Source organism: Apium graveolens, chromosome 6 (genome assembly GCF_009905375.1).
Source record: "Apium graveolens cultivar Ventura chromosome 6, ASM990537v1, whole genome shotgun sequence".
In the NCBI taxonomy this organism is placed as follows: Eukaryota; Viridiplantae; Streptophyta; class Magnoliopsida; order Apiales; family Apiaceae; genus Apium; species Apium graveolens.
Window position 1 is genome coordinate 172,107,286 of NC_133652.1, and position 21,864 is coordinate 172,129,149.

Consider the following 21,864-nt stretch of genomic DNA (forward strand, 5'->3'; position numbering starts at 1 on the left):
GGAATATAAAGGCAGCCGTGAGCACAGACCAGGGATATGAGATGCCGAACTATACAAGAATAAGAAATTCGGGATCACCTCCAATGCAAAAAAATAAAAAATGCAGTAACCTAATAAAAACCTGACAAATCCATCAACATCCTCCTCTTCTTCCCTAACATCACTAACAACAACCTCCTGAACCTAAAAACAACAAATTTCTCTTTGTGCATTTAAATTTTGCATCTCTACATTACAGAAAAAAAATATTGCAAAAAAATCATGAAGTGTCAAAGCAAAGAAACTTAATCAGAACCTGTCAATGTGCACCCAGGCCCTAGCCACCAAGACTTGGCATGCTCTTCAGCATGTTACAATAACAAAAGATTTACATACCCTAAATTTACAATAGACCGATAGTGAATGTATTTACTCTGCATTTGTGATGTGTAAGCGCACTGTCATACATTATGGGGGTTAATCAAGAATCCAATATTCTACCTCTTTAGGGAAACAAAAGCTAACAAAACATTTGTCCTCTAAAATCAGCACTTACAAAAAGTTTATTAATACAACTTTTTTGGTTTTGGCTTTACAAAATTGTGTCCCTAAAACAAAACAGGAACAATTGTAATTAAAGAGATTTTGAAACTTCTTTTTCCCCTCCTTTCATTATAAACCAACATTTCTAACTATCTTTCATCTTCTAATCATATATATCATAATCATAACAATAAAATCCCTATCGATACATTTTAACACTAGCATCAATAAAATGAGTCAGATATCTAAAAAATTGGTCCGTAGGAACAAGAATTGCACCTGATCAAACCGTTCTCATTGCACAGATTACACGTCCTAAATCCATCACTCTTCTCCGTGTAACATTTATGACTTCCACTACATTCCTCGCACACGACAAATTTAAATCCACCGCATTCCTCACAAACGCCAGCATCTGCCTCGGGCAACTCCGCAAGTATTTTCTTCAATTCACCTGTCTCATTCAACTGCCGCAGCTCCTCCGCACCGCCAATGTACTTTCCTGCAATAAAAACCCTAGGCAATGCCAATTGCGTCTTCTCACTCACACCGAATATTCTCTGCAGCTCATCCGTAAACGACGAGTCCATGGAGAGATCTCGCTCATCGATACTCACTCGAAAGCCTGTCAGAATCGATTGAACCGCCTTGCACGCCTCGAAAGTCGGTCGAACGACTCGCAATGTAGTCAGATACACAACAACACGATTCTCCGAGCCTTTAAGCGAGATTTTCGGGTCAGGTGGAGGAGGTTGGACCGGTTCGGGCGGAGACGGTTGGACCGGGTCGGGCGGTCGGGTCGAGGATGATAACGCACGGATAACAGCGTTGGAGCGGCGAATACGGTGGAATATCGAGGCAGGCTTGGTCGGCGGAGGTGAAGTCCGGTGATTATCGGACAGAGATTCGATATCTTTAAATGAATAATTTTTAGACAACAATTTGTTGAATTTAGGGCTTGCTTTTTCGCGAAATCGCCACATGAGTGAATAATAATTTGATTATAGATACAGATTTGTGTGTGTATAGGTTTGTGAGGATTATATGATGAAATGTGGGCTTGAAAATGTGTTTGGTGGATTTGTTAAAAGAATGAATAGGGGAAGAAGATGAAGAAAAGAGAATAGGGAGAGTTTTTGGTGTTTAATTTTTTTTAAAATTATTGGTTAGATTTCACAGAATTATAGTAAGGGTGGATTTAATTTTGTTATTTTCTTACTGGATAAATATAGTACTTTTTGTTATGTACTTATTTGGATCGGCAATTATTTTTCTTTTGAATATATTTTGGTATTTAAGTTACGCACAAAAGAATTTTAATAGTAACAATTAGCGACTCGAATTTAGCAATCAAAAAACAAACGTAAATTTATTTTAAATAATTTTAATCTGTTTAAGAAGGATAACCGTTAATTCTTTTACGATACAAATAAAATATATTTTGTGTATAACAGTATAATCTCGATAATCACTAATAGTCAAAATCAAATGCGAAATTAATTTTTGAATAATTTTAATCAGTTTAGGACATATAACCAATAACTCGTTTACGGTATAAACAAAAAAAAAATTTATAGTAATATTATTTTGTTAATCCACGAATTTATAATAACAATAGACGTATTCGCGTTTTTGTAATTGTATTATAATAAAAAATAGTATTTATTTAACCTTAACAAATTTAAAATATCAATCAATTAATAAATTTACTTATTTTACAACGATATAACTGTAATTTTTATTATTTTCCTAAAAGATAGTACTCGAGTTCGTTAACGAGCCGAGCTCGAGTTTCTTCACGAACAACTCGGTTCGTGAACAGCCCTACCCCTGACTTAATAAAACTGATGCCCTAAGACTCTATTTATAAATAGAGGCTTGAAATGACTTGTTTTTTTTTCCGATGTGGTTCATGATATTTATAAGAAAAACTAAGGAATATGTTTGTGCTACTCTCGATATGGTACAAAACCACTTTTCATATTAAAATTTAAAACTTTGAAACATCAGTTCTCATTAATCTTTTACTCATTTTGAGCGTGTAAATATGCGTTAGAATCCCTTCGAAGAGGAGAATACGTTCCAATAAATACACACCACTAACAAATAATGTGTCTCACTCATATAGAGTCTCAAAATAATTCACAACTTAGTCTAAAATACTAAGTTTGTCCAACAGATATATATTAGGTAAATATTTTCAGTGAAATATCCCGTCAAATTATATTTTAAACATTTATTAGTCATAGTGGATATTTTGATTTTTTTCCCCATAAATAATGACATAATGTAAAAGTATTTATTCCTTTCTCACTTCGTTCCTTTTCTTTTGTCACCGACTCACTATTCACCATTCACTATATATCCTAAACAATAGATATATATATTATATTTGAGTCTAATAAAACTTATTTATCAGTATATAAAAAAATCACGGGTGCATAGTCGTTCTGATAGTACTTAAATATTAAAATTCTGATTTGTGTTTCTATAGAATAAATTATTTGGAACCCCGAGAACCTCAGTCAATGGTCAACAGATTTAAGGCTGGGTGTTCATATTATTTTAAGAAAATGCCTGGTTAAAACAATTATTGTCTCTGCTGGAATGGTGGCAATATTATAAATTACTACATGGATAAATTACTGACTAGTGACCCCAGCCATTTGTTATTTTCATAAATTATTATATTTCGTGAGACTATTCAATCTTTGGAGGTATTAAATCCTATATATAATTAGCATACGGGAGTTAATATGGCATGCTTTGGTCGTTAGGGATATAATAGTAATTTTAGAAATAGTAGTATCAGGTAAATAGACACGGGTTAGTTTAACTATTTGGCTAAAACAATAACTCTAAATGTGTAAAACATAACGTGAATTAAATTGATTTGGTGATCGGGACTAAAATAGTAGTTTAACTATTTGGCTAAAAATAATAATTTTAAATGTATAAAATATAACGTGTATACAATAGACACAAGTATTAGAGCAGACACAAACAAAATATATAACATGTAATTCGACGGAACGAAGGAAAATCAATATTTATACAGAACTAAAGTAGTAGTGTAATTATTTGGCTAAAATAATAATTTTAAATGTATAAAATATAACGTACAATAGACACAAATATTAAAGCAGACATATACAAAATGTATAACATATAATTCGATTGAGTGAAGAAAAATCAAAATTTATACTTAAAAATTAAATATTGAAAAAAAAATTATAAATAATTCCGTGCAGTTTAATTTAAAGGGGCTATATGCTAGTATGCTGCAGAGTTGCAAATGACATGAAACGAAATCGAAGGCCTGCTGGGGCTATTGGATCAGACATATTTGGTCTTCGACAAATATTATAACTCAATTTTAATAATTTACAAGCCCGGAACATCTTATCTCAATAAATCAACTCACAAGAACATATAAAATTCTGTACACATATAAAGATTATATAACATCACATAGAAACGAAATCGCAGGCCTGGGCCAATAGACCAGGCATATTTGGTCTCGGCAAATATTATATGTCAATTTAATAATTTATAAATATTAACAAGTGTTTGTTAATCTAAATTATAAGTTAAATTTATAATTTATAAGCTGATAATTAAATGTTAGTGACGATTTAATCTTTCTCGACTTATTTTGATTTTTCGTTTTTTTATGAATTTTAATTTTTGAAAATATATTTTTAAGTGTTAATCAAACTTAAAATATAAAATTAAGATAATTTTATTAAAAATTAATTTATTTTAGTTTATTTATATAAAAAAATTATAAATTATAAGTAAAATTATCCAAACATTTAACTTATAAGTATTTATCTAGTTATCACTTATAAATCAATTATTCTAAATTATTTATTTTAACATTTTCCCGACGGCACGTTGCGATTACAATTTTTTATCTATCACATATAGAACTACAAATATAACTTACATCAGTTCTAAATTTTACTACAATTTCTCCCAAGGAAGCTTGTCTTGTTATGAATATTGGAATTTTATATTTTAAATGGTACCGTGACGTTGGAATCACGAGTCATGTTTACGTATCATCGGTTTGAGTTATTAGTTATGTGTTTAGTTGAGTGTTGGTACTAATATGTTTTTCTTGGTCCTGAATTGATATGTTTAATTTATACTATTTTTGAGCCAATAATTTTAATAAATTTAAAATATTATTTTATTCCTTACATATTTGATTCATAGATTTGCTTTGCGTTTAAATATTTATATTTAATTCTTTAAATAGAAATAAGAATTAGAAGAAAATTTAATTTCTATATTACTCTCTGAGACACCTTCCTTCCCTTTGGTATGTAGGGTTTGCGGAACGAGTTTAAATAAATAAAATTACCAATCAAAAGTCATGTACGGGTTGCAATTAAAGAAACTCATAATTTCAGAATAGTTGGAGCCAAAGGACCCCATGCCATGAGTAGTTCATTTTTCCTCTTGACAAAACCACAAACTGGTTGGCCAACCTTGTTGAACACATGACACCTCTAAATGAATGATTTAGTGTATGATTTGGACGGAGGCGATGTGGCAGCTAGCTCCTAATCATATATTATGGTTTTATCCAAGGCCCAACCAGCCCACTCTTCTCTCTAAGCAAGCAGGGGAGGATAAGTATTGCATTCAGGAAACCAGACAGATAACTTGGGACATCTCCAACCCTGTGATCCAAAAATACAAATTTGGATCACCAACTGATAAATGTGATCCAAATTTGTGACCAACTCCAACATTGTGATCCAAATTACTTTTTACATATAATAATATATAAATATCATATTAACCAATTTTATCTTAAATTTATCATTTAATCATAATTAGCAATTTATATAACATTCCATAAATTAATTAAATCAAAAAAAATTAATACACATAAAAATATTAAAATTGTGCACTTAATTCACGAAAAACACATTTATTACAATAATTAACATACAAAATATCATTGATACACGCTAATTTTCCGAATTAGTATATTCTTCCCACAAATGTTCAATTAATGCATCTCTAAATGCGATATGTGCCTATTTATTTTTTATTTTGTAAATTTTAATGAAATTATATTTTGTCATTATTTTAAAAATAGATTTTGTTAACTATTATTTATATTCAATTATTAATTATATAATTAAATAATCAAAAATTAATTTAAATTATTAAAAATTATAAATAATAAAACTATTATTTTATATTAAATCAAGTGATCCAAATTTAGATAAGTGAACAGTATTGATGGATCACTACTGTTGTTCCTACTGCCAAAAGTCTTTGTTAAAGCTGAAGAAGCTCAGACGATTAGTCCTTTCCTCTCAATTATATCGTCCCAAAATAACATCCCCCACTTTTAACTGTATTTACGGTATACATTACTTATCTCATCTTTTCCGGATCTTGACTAAATAAATAGAGAAAATAAATAAGATCGAAAAAAGTGGTGAATATAACTAGGTCTCGGAAAGTATCAAGACCAAACTCTTACCAGAGGGATGTGAAATTGTGGATGTAGTGGGCTCTGAAAAGTATCATGCTCGTCTCTGTGCAATAGATGGAGATCTCTGAACCCACATCACATGCTTGCTCTTCATTACCGGTGACTTCGCGCATACATCTATTTTTCCTATGTTTTAGAGCTCAATGTATATTCAGGAAGCACACAAACAGTATTGGATGCTTATGTACACCATTTATTAACTCAACTCACTATATGCTACAACAATATTTTTCAAATAATTAGACTTATATATCATACAAATTGACTATATATTCTCACAAATCTCTAGATGTGCAAGAATGAAACTAATACTCCATTGTACGACAAGAACTAAGCTAGCTATTGTGAAGTAACCCATTATTTCAAATATATGTAAATTTCTCGTCATAAATCAGTTATTTTGTTTTATTTATTACATCCTTATTTGTACTATCGATAATTACCTAATTTTGATTATTACAAAAATGATAAATAGTGTTATATATCTTATAAACTATTAAATTATTAAACTACTACTAAATATAGTATACTTGTCCTACTAAACTACGAATACAATTTATCCTATTATTAAAAGATATAAATAATAGTGTTATATATCTACTAAACTACTAGAAATAGTTTATTTATTCTACTAAATTACAACCACATGTTATTCTATTATTTTTATTATAAATTTATAATCACTATATATTTATATAAATATTTTAAAAATATAATATAACTGGATAAATACAAATTTAAAATGTTAATGGAAATCCGTGCATCGCACATGATTTATGCTAGTTTATATATAATATGCATAAACTATAATCATGTACTACCAAATCAATAAGGACTATTACAACTTTAAAAAAATTGATTATAACCGTTAAATCTAAAATAAAGGAATATTTTTTAACCAACTATAAGTGGCTATTTTAAACTAAATAGAATATCCTACCTTTTCAATGAATGTTAAATCAAAAATGAGGCAAAAATCCTAAACTGAATAGAATAATATTATAAAATTCGTAATTATTTTTTTTCTTCAATTTTTTGGATAATATTTATTGGATAAAAATTTTAAATCACCACTGAATTAAATATTAATACGTGAGTTTCTTAAAAAATATTAAAACTTGCATTTTGTTTTCCAAGCCTTTATTTTAAGTTAGAGTTAGAGTTTAAGCTATGTTAAGTCCTAGTAAAGGTCCAAGTTAAGTTTGTTCTTTTTACCCCTGTTCATGTTCAACGGTCTCCTAGAGTATTAAATTTGATTCATCAAATTAGTTGCTTAGGGTTCTTGAGCTTTGGGCTTGGTTGAAGTTGGGGTCAGCCCATAGTTGGTTGTGTGGGCTAGCTCTTTCAAAATTGTAAGTCCAAATTATTATAAATTAAATCTCTATCTATAAAAAAATTATCAATAATAATATTTAGGGCTTTACATTGGGTCGGGTTGGCCGGGTTAAAAGCGATTTTACAATCCGAAGCAATTAAATCAGTTTAAATTTTTTTAACTCAACCCGTAAAATATAAGTTCGTAACCCAAACCTACCCATCATACATCGGTTTGAGTCACGTTCGGTTTGAATGGGTTGAATGATCCGATAAAAAAAGTTTCAATACTATTTATTATCGCTCATTTTGAAAATTTAAATAAAAATGAATTGTGCATAACTTATAATTATATTACTAATATTTAGATTTGATTAACATCATAATTTTAATATTGCATATCATGTGGTAAATCATTTGCATACCCAAATAAATTAACCATACATCTGTAAAAGAAAATGAATATTCAAACATAATTTGAACAAATAAAATTTTATCATATTACTTAGGAATCTTAATATGATATTGGAGATGGAAAAATTTACGAATGATTTAAGATATTATAGTAGTTACGTGAAAACATATGAGAAGAGATGTATATACATGTCAAACTTAAAAAATTAAGATAATATAGTAGTTACATGAAAATATACGAGAAAAAATGTAAATATATGTCAAACCTAAAAAATTATATAAAATTATGGGTGATATATTAATGAATCTGGTTGAGCTAGGACAAAAATATTTGTAATCCGTATTTAACTCATTTATGTCGGATTGATCAAGAAACAACCCATCTATAATTTCATTTACGTTGGGTAGGATTTTTCGAATTAAAAAAGGGTTGAATTGAGTCGGATTGGTCGGTTTACCCAAATCATGCGCAACCGTAATAATATTGATAGATAGTATAAATAAGTTATCCTTGTTATTTATTTATAAGTAAATTGCATAATGATGCCATGTAAATTACCTTTTTTGCAGTTTGTTGAATAATGTGTGAATTTCACCACTTTGGTGGCTTAATACAAAAAAATAGTCACTTAAATGAGTTCCTTAGGTTCTGTTAAATCAAAAGATGCTACCATTACCTTTGGTCGCTAATTATAGGGATAGATTTATCTTTTTTATCTAGATATATAAAAATATAGAAGAAGAGATATATTTTCCATTGGACTCCGATGAGGCGATGATTAAGAATTTGACTTGTAATGTGGTCAACTACAAGTCTACAATAAGGAGAACATGGATCACGAAGGCTAATAATGAAAGAAAAATGATAATGGGGTCGAAAATATTGCATGTAAAATAGCACCGAAGAGACATAATTAATGCAGGTGGAGTAGTGAGAACTGAGATTGAAATTATTAAATGCATTTTTCATAAAATATTTATTTATTTAATAAAAATATCGTGTATCTTGTTAATTATGTATTTTGTTATTTTTTCTAAAATTTAATATTTTAAGTATCTAAAATTTGAATATATCGACAACATAATAATTAAAATATTTAATATTCAAGATATTAATATTATGTATCTTGTTAATTACGTATTTTCTTAATTTTTTTAAAAAAAATAATATTTCAAGTATCAAAAGTTTGAATCCGTTAACAACATAATAATAAAAATATTTCTCTCATTAATTTCATTAAATTGAATAATACATATTTACAACTTCGTCCATTCCATTGAATTATTTACATTCTTGAGAGGTATGGATCATTACGTATTTTAAGACTCAATTTCTATTAAAAATATTTTTTAAAAAATATTTTATGAAATTATAATTTATATCCACCTTAAATTGTATGTGACGGAGAGAATATATTATTTTTATTATATAAAATATTATTACATAAATAATAAAATTACAAATATTATAATCGGTTATACGCTACTACGAGCAATGGACCAAAATATCACCATTTCATAAAAAACTATCGAAAATATCACTTTTAAAAATTAAGTCCCAAAATTTTACTTAAAAATGAATAGGTCAAAACACTACTTCGTCTAGCGTTTTACCTTTTTTTTTCTTTTTTTAATTAAGCATAACACGCTACTCTACTCTACGCAGGGTATATTACTTATTCTTTGGTTTTCATCCTTTTAGCTTTTAGCTTTTTATGGTGTATCATTTTGGGGCCGAAAATACTATTTGATGTTATATTTTTAATATTTATTTTTAAATTAATATTTTTTAATTTAATGATATACCCTAATTTAATAATTTTATTTTTTTAGCGGTCAATAATCCCATTTTACGTTTTAGAATTATTAAAATGTTGAATAAATACACATCTAATTTAACAGTTTTTAACATTTTAGGGTTCACCAATCCCATTTTAGGTTTCAGAAATATTAAAAAAATTTCAATAAAACATTTACCGAGTCTAAACCCTAATTTAATCTAGGTTTTAGGACCGTCAGGCCCTAAACCCTAGAAACCAAAAACGTAAACTCTAAATTAAATAATTTTAAAATTTAAGGGTGTAATCTAATTAAATAATTTTTAAAATTTTAGGATTCATCAATCCTCTTTTGGGCTTTAGAAACAATTTAAAATATTTTCTATGTAAAATATGTGTAAAACGCTACATGAAATAATGTTTTGAGATCAAAATGCTATATAAAGTTATGATGGGACGGAAACGTTACACCATTCAACGTTTACCGAATAAGAAAATAAAAAAATAAAAGAAGAAGGCAAAATGTGACTTTAAACACCATTCATGTTTAAAAAAATAAAAAAATTAGAGAGCACAAAACGTGAGACGATCTAGCGTTTTGTTAAAACGCTATTTTAGTTCATGTGATTATATTTCGGTTCGTGGGGTCAAGTGACATTTTGGAGTATAATTTTTATAAATAATATTTAACATTTTTTACTCCAAAATGACATTAAGGACCAACACCCCACTATAATAGCGTAAAACAACAAATGCCATGTCTTTGTTCTCCCCTAAATGCCATCTCTAGTAACATGTAGACATGCAACATCATGTAACTTAGCAAAAGATATGCATGTAAAAAATTAAATATACCAAAAATTCAAGCCAGAAAAAGAATAAAATGTCAAAGGTTTATGCCTCTGTATGTTTTGGGCTAAGGTTTTTTTTAAACAGTGGTATAACTGTCCAATATTTGGGGACCAATTTAGCCGAACAAATTATTATCAAATTCTTACAATTCGCTGTATTCTCTATCGATCGGTATTTTCAATTGTGATTTTTATTGATCCATTCTATGTCTAGATCTTGGGATTTAGATCTTGTTTTTACTCATCAAATCTAGCGTTGCGGTTTAGAGTTACTATTGCCACTAATTGCAAATTAAGCGACTAGAAAAGAAAGCAGCATTATACAAAACATATTATTTGGGTCATAAATTCATTAAATGGATGAAGAGATTCGCGGTATAGATAAGTCCCATGTGAATACAACTATGCTCAAATTCATGTTGATTAAGTTCTTACATTACATATTTGATGTATCATTATTTATCACTTTTAACATGTAACACACATTTAAGTGCACGCACAAGCTAAACGTCTTTGTTGAAAAGAGTCTTTTTATTTTACTGTCCTTCTCTTCCGCGACCGACACTACGTAGGTACCTGTGCAGGTGAGTGTGTGGTGTAGTAGTAGGCACTTCTAGGCCTCTACATACACTAATTTATGCGGTATTTATTGGATTTATTTATTTGGTTGGTTGGTTGGTCGGTCAATTTTAATATAAAATATTTGTTGAGATTTACTTACTTTATTTGTTTTAAATATAAAAATTGAGAGATGACTATGTATATGTGTATGTCATTTACGGAGGCTGATGTAGTTGTTGGACTAATATACCCTTAAATTCTAACACCATTAAGATGAATTTGACGGAATTCATCTCAAGTGATTATTTTTTTTATCAAGCCACTAAAGTGCTGAATTTTGAATATTAGTTTAATTTATTGGTGCAATTTACTCTTTGTTTATTATAAATATAAACAAAGATTACCAAAAACGTACAATTTTCGTCCTAGATGCTCTATCCATTTTTATAGGTCTTGAGAAACCCCTAATTACCCCCCTGTTGTAAATGAATGTGTAGAGAGCAAGAACCAAGAGCATTACACCTAAAAGAAAGTCAAAAGTGATTAACATAGTAACAGAGCATCACAACAAGATAAATAATGATGATATTATTAGATGAATTACTCATTGGATGAATGGCTTAAACTGGTAGAATCCTCAAGAGGGACAAAAATAACTGAAGAACTCCAAGTACTAGTAAATCTCAAGGACCTCATTTGGAAAGAACCAAGCTATGAAAAAATCACCTAATGTCTATAATGTTTGAACTGATGTAATTACTCAATGTATAAAAGTTTGTATCTGTCAATCCATCAATTTTTATGTATTTGATTTTAGCTTGGGGTTAGTCTTGATATCAGGCATGAATTTGTGATAAGCAATCTTCTCACAAGGGGGAGATTGTTGTGCAAGACATGCCTTTATAATAACAAGACTAAGTCACATTGACAGCCCTACGATTAAGTTGTTTGATAATCAATTTTGTATTATATATTGTATTTCTTGAGTCTGTAAAAATGATTAGAAGATTAGACTGGGGGATTTTTCTGTGAACAGATTCAAACTAAGGAATAAACTTTGGAAGAATATCAAGCCATGATCATGCCTTAGAGAAAAGATGTAGAAGCTTGGAGTTGAATAAAGCTGTTCTATGAAAAATGTTCAAAGTCAGATATCGACAAGTCACATATCAAGCTATATTGAGAAGTCATTCGAGAAGTCCAAAATGACTTGTAGAGAAGTCCAAAATGGCTTATAGAGAAGTTTTAGAGATATCAACAAGTCAAATTAAGATGTAGAGAACTGGAGATATCGACAAATAATTTCTGCCTGTAGAGAACTTAGAGATATTGACAAGTCAAATGAAGATGTGAAGAATTGGAGATATCGACAAGTCAATTTCACATAAATAGATCTCAGAGATATCGATAAGTCAAATTGTGTATATAGATATCTCAGAGATATCAACAAGTTATTTCTACATGTAGAGATCTCGGACATATCGACAAGTCATTTCACATGCAAGGATCTAGAGACCTCGAAAAGTCAAGTATACCTATAGAGATCTCAGAGATCTCGATAAATCATTATACTTATCGAGATGTCACTTCTCTATAGAATAAACTGGAGATCTCGACATACTTCTCAAATTTAGAATGCAGACAAATTCAAGATTCGAGATTATCAGTTAATAAATGATTTATTCACTAGATTGAAAAGTCTACAAAGTAGCTGGAAGAATACAAGATCATGGGTCAAGATTAACTGGACAAAGGATGGTCACAGAACTGCAAGATTCTGCACTGAACTGCAGGATAATAGAATAATTCTTTCTTTTATTTCGACAATAAAGAAGAACTAAGATTCAATGATATTATTATTGCTCAGGTTCTTAATCCGGAAATAGTGGTTGACACTTGTATTTAATGCACATGCCTTGATTCATACATTAAGTAATTTATTTTAAATTACGAATTTATGTATTGGGCAATGACATTATATACAGAGTGGGATATTGACTATAAAAGGAAACCGTGTCCGAAAAATATATCCGGGTGATGATGTCCTCTTGAAAGCTCATAAAGATAATTGTGCTTTAGCCATGCATGCAGATTTGTTCTTGCACAAATATAAGGTTGAGTGGATGATCAAGGATAAAAGATATTAATTAAATTAATTTTCAGAAATTAATTTAATTAATGGATATGCGATATCTTAAACATGGGGAATTTAATAAGCAAATAATATGGGAACCGAATTGAATAATTAATTACGGAATTATGAAATGTAGTGTAAATATTAATTCTTTTGTGGATTGAATTAATATTTAATGACATTAGGCATGGCCCAGAATGTTAATGGGAGGCCCAACCTAATTGTCCATGATCCCTACTGTATCCTATAAATATTCTAATTCTCCTGAAGCCGGGGGTGTGAGAAAACGCGTGAGAACACGAGAACACAAAAATGAAATAAGATCTTAGGGTTTGAGAGAGGAAGCCATTTTTCTCAAGGAGCCATATAGGGTTTTGGATTTTCGGAGCTTCAAGGAGAGGTATACCTTGGGAGATCAAAGCCCACACTTCGTCCAAAGAGAATCAGGGAATACAGTAGAAGACGTGGATTTGAATCGCTTGCGCCGTAGCGATTAAGGTTAATGTTTTGTTCGCACTCTTTAGAGATATATCATAAAATGCAGGGCCTAGATCATATTGTTCCAACAATTGGCATCAGAGCATGGTTCTAGGTTCTGCATTTTATGATGTGAAGTCCATGTCATAATTATATATGTATATATATAGTGGTATGCTTGTATTGATTTTATGATGCAGGTTGATATTTACTATTATGGCCATATTTTAATTATGTGTTTGGATTCCACGTGGTTTAATCGTGGTTATTTTGTTATGATTAAGATCTCACGTGATTTATCGTGGTTTTGTTGTAAATCACGAGGGTTGATCGTGATAGTTTTTCCTATTCTGTTTTTCTGATATAAAAAAATAGGCTTATTCAGCTGTATTAAGTTGTATGTAATTGTTTGAACGATTAAGCTGCAAGAAACATAGATTTTTCGCTGTTGCATTATGTTTTCGGGGAGCTTCGCTGTTTTGGTTGTAGATTTTGTATACGATGTCTGATTTGGGATTACAATACCTTTTCGGAAATGGCATAACGAGATGAATATGCTACAATACATCTAAAGATATATTGCCCCAGTTTTCAAGTCGTTCGGAGGATTTTTAGGCTTTCAACCGGGCTCTCGAAGTTTTCAAGAAATTTCGAAGGATAAATTCAAGACATCTGTTGATCAAGTTATCCGTTGATCAATTCATCCACTGATGATCAAGTTATCCGTTGATTAAGTCATCCGTTGATGATCAAGTTATCCATTGATCAAGTCATCCGTTGATGATCAAAGACATCCGTTGATCAGCTAATATGGGCCATTATAGTGAATGTGCTTTGTTATGTTTTACATAATTTCTGCTGATCTTGATTATTGCTACTTTGTGTTTCTTGTATGTGTTATTATGCCATGTGATACTAACCCTTAGCATGCTAGAATGACATGGACATAGGGATTGCATTAATTAATGCTTTAATCATGAGAGTATGCTGTTTTGTTATGTGTTCTTTGTTGTTGACATAATATATGTGGAATTCGAAGAAATAACATAGGACGATGCATTTAAATTTAAATCCTCAAAGTAAATACTAAGTGGGAGAGGGAATTAATATGAAATTAAATCCTATGATCTCCATTATTGTTTGTATGTAATTTAACATAAAGACAAATATAAATTATATATACGTCACCCATCGTGACATATAATTTATGGTATCCAGAATGTTAAAAAAATTGCTTGAACAAACTTCTTAAATTAATAACAAATATTGGACATGTCACCCATCGTGGCATACCAAGTTTCATAAATTTCAGATAATTATAAAATATCATTTGATGGCATCTGGTATAATTATGTTTAATTTAAGATTTGATGATGGTATACACTTAGCTATGAAAAATAATATAGACCACCCCAACGTGGCGTATTATTTAGTAATAGGACCAAAGTGACATTTAAACAAATTTAGGTTGTATACATATCACACATCGTGGCGTACCAGAAACTTATGGTGTTTGAATGTTAGTGCATTAATTTTAATAATTGTTAGAGGAACCAATAGGTCTTAATGTTTAATGCACCCTTTATGAGTTATTTGATATTTTTATGCATGATTCTCGGGATACAATGGGCTTTAATCCATTATTCATCATACTTAAGGATAACAAACTTACCGGACCTAACTATATTGAATGAAAATGAAATTTGGACATTGTGTTAACTGCTGAGGAGTACAAGTGCACTTATGAACCCAAACCAGATTAGCATGCTGCTGATGCTCCTGAAGATGAGAGAGTATTATAAGCAGTGGATTAAGGTGGATGAGATATCGCGATGTTATATTCTGGCAACAATGTCGGGTGTTTTGCAGCATCAACATCAGTCTATGGCCACTGCTGCAGATATGCTCTTTAATCTCAAGGAACTTTTTGGAGATCAGAATAGGGCTATTAGGCAAGTAGCCATGAAGGCTTTAATGAACACTCAGATGGCTGAAGGAACGCCTGTAAGGGATCATGTTCTGGAGATGATGTCACATCTGAATGAGATAAAGATTCTTGGTGCTGAACTTGACGGGGAACCCCAGATTGACATTATCCTTATGAGCTTGTCCAAGAGTTTTGAGCAGTTTCGCTTGAATTACAACATGAACAAGAGGTTGTATAGTCTTCGGAACTCCTGACAGAACTTCAGGCAGCTGAAGGATTATTTCGGCAAAGTTTTCAAGCGAATGTGGTTGAGAAAGGTTCTTCCTCTAAGCCGAAAGGTAAGAAGAAGAAGAAAAAGGCTTAGACACAGAAAACTATGAAGGCAGTGAGAGTTCAAGTTGGTGTGAAAAAGCCTAAGGGAAAGTGCTTCAGGTGCAAGCAGTCAGGTCACTGGAAACAAGATTGTCCTCTTCCTGGGAAGACAAACAATACCGGTGGTATGTCTCTGTTAGGAATATATGTGTATTAGTTTGATGATAAGTTAAACCAAAACACTTAAGTAGAAAACTAGTGTTTGTAGCCTCAACGGATAAGACCACTTTGCCTATCCGTTGATGGAGTAGCTTTACTTAGAAATAAGTTTAGTATTGTAGCACATTTCGGTATTTGTAATTGAGTTATAATTCTTAGAAGTTGTAGGAAATTATAAGTCATGTTGACTACTAGTGGATATGCAAATTGGAGGGCTAATTGTAAATATTTCATGCCTTGTAATTTTGTATAAATGAAGTAGTATCAACTGGTAAATTAAAGGCCTTCAACGGATGAGAAACAAAGCTTCAACGGATGTCTCTAAAGCCTCAACGGATAACATCCCTCAACGGATAAGAGCATCAACAGATAAAGCCATTAACGGATGAAAACTTCAATGGATGCTCAGTTCCATAGCAGTTGATAGTGATAATTCATAAGCTGACAGAAGCACATGGGTTGACAGAGACAATTGGAATGTGGTAGCCTCTTGGAGGAATCAAGAAAAAGCAGCATTTCCATTCTGGTGCAAACAAGGAAGTATTCAAAGATTCACAGATTATCTTAGATTGCATTGGATAGAGAAATGGAGAAGAAACATGTGAAGGACTATTTTATAATTGTATTTTATCTTTGCCTTCACTTGTAAAACTTGGTGATATATAAACCAAGTTGCAGCTAGTAATTAGGTGTGAACTTTCAAGAGCTGTTTAGAAAAATTCAGAGAGAAAATCATCTAGTTTGTACTAGGAAGCAGCTGTAAACAATTCTTTGTATCACAGATTTTCTGAAATACACATCTCTGGTGGAACAACAAATCCACCAGAAAAGTTTTAAAAGCTTCTATGTTCTTTACATTTGTGTTTTAAATATACATCTGTCTGCACTTGCTTAAAGCAATTCACACACGTCTGTTCATAATACACTTAGCCTTTGAAACTGCTCAAAACTTTAAAAAGTTTTGAGATTTACATTCAACCCCCCTTCTGTAAATCTCATTATTTGTTCCTTGGGAATAACAATTGGTATCAGAGCAAGCTCTTGACATACAAAGAGTTTAAAGATCTATTCTACTAACATCATGAGTAAGAAGGATATTGGAGTGAAGATTCCAATCCTGGAAAGAGATAATTATCATCACTGGAAAGTGAAGATGTATCTACATCTTCTCTCTCAAGATGAAAGCTACATAAACTGCATTGAGAATGGTCCTCACATCCCTCATAAAGTGGCCACAGCTGCTACTACCACAGTTGCTGTTGGGCAGTCTATTTCCAAGCCAAAAGCAGAATAGACTCCTGCATATATTGAAGAGGTTCACAAGGACAAGAAGACCATGAACATTCTGTTTAATGGCCTAGACAAAGATATGTTTGATAATGTCATTAAAACCCTCTCTGCTATGGAAATTTGGGATACTGTACAACTTATCTGTGAAGGTACTGAGCAAGTTAGAGAAAACAAAATGCAGCTTCTCATTCAACAATATGAATATTTTCATTCTAAAGAAGGAGAATCATTGAATGATACTTTCAATAGATTTCAGAAACTGTTGAATGGATTGAAGCTGTATGGCAGAGTGTACCAAGTCAAGGATTCCAACTTAAAATTTCTAAGGTCTCTACCAAAGGAATGGAAGCCTATGACTATTTCACTAAGGAATTCTCAAGATTATAAGGACTTCACACTTGAAAGATTATATGGAATTTTGAAAACCTATGAACTTGAGATGAAGCAAGATGAGTTGTTGGAGAGGGGAAAGAGAAAAGGTGGATCAGTTGCACTTGTAGCTGAAAATGAGAGAATTGAAGCCAGGAATGAAGAAAAGACAATGTCAAGTCTCAAAATTAGCACAAGCAAATCAGAATCAAGCAAGGGAAAAGAGCAAACAACTGAGGTTGAAGATAATTCCAGTCAAGATGACTCTGATGATGTTGATGAACATCTGGCCTTTCTGTCCAGAAGATTTGCAAAGATGAAATTCAAGAAAAACACTAGAACCACTAAGCCAAACAAGAACATGGTGGATAAGTCTAAGTTCAAGTGTTATAACTGTGGCACAAGTGGACACTTTGCAAGTGAGTGCAGAAAGCCAACTTCTGAAAAGAAGAAATTTGAGCAAGTGGATTACAAAAAGAAATATTTCGAATTTCTCAAACAAAAGGAAAGGGCTTTTCTGACTCAGGAAAATGACTGGGCAGCTGATGGAGCCAATGAAGATGATGATATAGAGTATGTCAACTTAAGCCTTGATGGCTAATTCTGATGATAATGAAACTAGTTCATCAAGCAACCAGGTAATCACTACTGACCTCTCTCAGCTTTCTAAAGATGAATGCAATGAAGCTATAAATGATATGTCTACTGAATTGTATCATTTACGTGTTTCCCTTAAATCACTGACTAAAGAGAACATGATAATTAAAGAGAATAATTTGTTCTTAAGTGATAGGAATGCTATGTTAGATGGTAAGGTAATTGAGCTTGAAAAGATTAAAATCAAATGCTTATCTGTTGAGAGTGAACTAGAAGAGTCTGTTAAGAAAGTAGAAATTCTTTCTAAATAACTAGAACGTGAGCAAGAGGTAATCAAGGCCTGGAAAACATCTAGGGATGTTAGTCCTCAAATTGTCAAAGTTCAAGGAATTGAATCATTCTGTGAGAATGCCTGGAAGAAAAACAAAAAGGAAATGGAATTGGTTGGACTATCAACGGATGTGGAATCAACGGATGATGAAGAAAAGGAGCATCCGCTCATCAGTTGAAACAGGCAAATGATTCTAAAAAGGATAATTTGAAAAATCTCAGTTAGAAGTTTGGTTCAACTTCCAAGAACTTTGTCAAAGAAGAAGCTAGCACATCCAAAGGTGCTAGTAAGGTGAATATAGGACACATGACTTTAGATCAGTTGAAGAATAGGCTTAAGTTGGTTGAGGATAAAAAGGAAACCAAAAGAAAATCCAATAGAAATGGGAAGGTAGGGATTAACAAACATAACAATTACACATTTGATAAGTATGCCCCTAGGAAAAGTTGTGTGCATTGTAGTAGTGTTAATCATCTATTAGCTAACTGAAAATCTGTTAAGAATGCTCCCATGCCTTTAACTCCTTTCATGCCTAACATTTCTATGTCACCGTTGCATGCCATGCCTGTTCTGTCTCAACAAAATCCTCATGCACATTTTACAAACATGCCATATGTTAATAATCCTTATTTTGCTGCATTTAGTATGCCTCAAATGCCATACAACATGCCTATGTGGAATAACACATTTGCACAATCCATGCCTTATCAAATTCAACCAAATGTGCTAAATGATTCTGTGACTAACCCTGCACTTCAACCATCTACATCTGAGACCAAGGTTGACTCAAAGTTACCTAAGTCAAAAGGTGCAGGAAGTGAGAAGTCTAGGAAAAAGACTAACAAGGCTGGACCCAAGGAAACTTGGGTACCAAAATCAACTTGATTTGATTTTGTTGTGTGCAGGGAAAAAGAAGGAATCTATGGTACTTGGACAGTGGTTGTTCAAGGCACATGACAGGAGATTTCACCCTGCTCACAGAGTTAGATGAGAGAGCTGGCCCTAGCATAACCTTTGGAGATGACAGCAAAGGATTCACTATGGGATATGGCATGATTTCAAAGGAAAATGTCATCACTGATGAAGTTGCACTAGTTGATGGTCTCAAACACAATCTATTGAGCATCAGTCAAATATGTGACAGAGGGAATACTGTTTCCTTCAATTCTGAAGCCTGTGTTGTTACCATCAAGAAGAACAACAAAGTGGTTCTAACTGGAGTTAGAAAAGGAAATGTGTACTTGGCTGACTTCAACTCTACAGATGCAGAATCAATCACTTGTCTTTTCAGCAAAGCAAGTCAAGATGAAAGTTGGCTATGGCACAAGAAGCTGTCCCTTTTGAATTTCAAGACAATGAATGATCTAGTCAAAAAAGACTTAGTTAGATGAATGCCTCTACTGGAATTCTCAAGGGATGGACTGTGTGATGCTTGTTAAAAAGGAAAGAAAAAGAGAGCATCATTCAGTAAGAAGCTTGAATCAGCAATTGATGAACCATTACAACTGCTACACATGGATCTTTTTGGACCAGTCAATGTATTGTCAATTTCAAGGAAAAGATATTGCCTAGTGATTGTAGATGATTTCTCAAAGTTTTCATGGACTTATTTTCTTGGTTCAAAGGATGAAGCTAGTGAAATCATTATCAATCATATCAAGCAAGTCAACAATCATCCAGATTTCAAAGTAACGAATATTAGGAGTGACAATGGAACTGAGTTCAGGAACTTTACCATGAGGTTGTTCTGTGAAGAAAATGGGATCTTGCATGAGTTCTCAGCTCCAAGGACTCCACAACAAAATGGTGTGGTGGAAAGGAAGAACATATCACTAATTGAAGCTGCAAGAACAATGCTTAAAGAGTCAAAACTCCCAACATATTTTTGGGCTGAGGCTGTTAACTGTGCATGTTACACTCAGAATATTTCTCTAATTAATCAGGCAAAAGGCATGATTCCCTATCAATTGTTCAAGAGAAGAAAACCAACCTTAAACTTCCTTCATATCTTTGGTTACAAATGCTACATTCTAAGGAACCAACCTGATCACAAAGGCAAGTTTGATGCAAAGGCTGATGAAGGGATATTTGTTGGTTATTCTGCTGGAAAATCAAATAGGGTCTACAATCTAAGAACCAACATTGTTATGGAATCTGTGCATGTTGTGTTTGATGATAAAAAGATTGATGGACTAACATATGAGGGACACCATGAAGGACTCAAATTTGACAACATTGAGATATATTGTGATGACAGTGAAGATGGGAATGATGGAGAAGACACTTCAAAAAGGATTCAAAATTTGCCTTTGGATAATGCACAAAATGCTGCATCAGTTGAAAGTCATAACTCAGCATCCGTTGACAGAAGTAATGCAACATCCGTTGAAAGACAAAGTGCATCATCCGTTGAAGTACATAATGGAGCATCCGTTGATCATAGTTCATCTCAAGTTCAACTAATCAACACTCTATCTCACATCATGTGTAACACCCCAAATCCGGGGTCAAGATTTGGTGTCACAAAACAATCTTTACATAAAATAAAGAAATAAATAAATAACCCCTTGAATCCGGATCGTTTACAGGTTATGGTATGAAACAAGAATCTAACCTTCCACTATTTACAACAACTAAAAATATAAATGTAAATACCTTCGAACTATTGCTCGTATCACTATTCTTCTAACTTCTTCAACCTCTCGCACCGGAGATTTCTTGAACTTCTGCTGTCTATCTAGGCTATTCATTTTTATCCTTATCTATTTCTGGCAGAAATAAGAATTTACAAAGCAAGAGTGAGCCAAAAATGCCCAGCAAGTATATATTTTGAGTTTCAACATTAATATCGCAGAAAAACTTCCGGACAAAATCTTAAAAGTATTTTGAAGAGCGAAACACGAAATCATTTAAAGGACATACTTCATCTACTTAAAATCAATTTGATTTGCATTGCTATAAATCACATAGGGAATAACAACATTTTTGTAAGAGCTTCAAAGATCGCGTGTTTTCAAAATAGCTTCTAGTAACACTTCATACTTGAGCAACGAATGCAATAACTAATTATAGAAGGACGTTCAAGAAATTCCTAACTATTCAGTATCCATCATTATCGACTAAGTTTCCATAGACTTAGCCTGCTAAACCAGCCTGATAAGGACAGGTTGAATAATTAAGAAGATCTCAATTCATTCAAGATTCTAACTATCACTGAGCAACTAATGCTGCAGCAACAATCTGAACC

General features: G+C 32.0%; 1 protein-coding gene across 1 annotated transcript; it reads right to left on the bottom strand.

The window, feature by feature from the left end:
* Positions 1-1,770, bottom strand: LOC141663878 (uncharacterized). The gene has a single exon (XM_074469726.1). It carries the CDS (start codon positions 1,503-1,505, stop codon positions 768-770), a length of 738 nt encoding a protein of 245 aa, XP_074325827.1. The 5' UTR covers positions 1,506-1,770; the 3' UTR covers positions 1-767.
* Between the last annotated feature and the right edge of the window lie 20,094 nt (positions 1,771-21,864).

Coding starts and splice junctions, on each gene's coding strand:
- LOC141663878 (XM_074469726.1), bottom strand. CDS start 1,505: ATGTGGCGATTTCGCGAAAAAGCAAGCCCTAAATTCAACAAATTGTTG.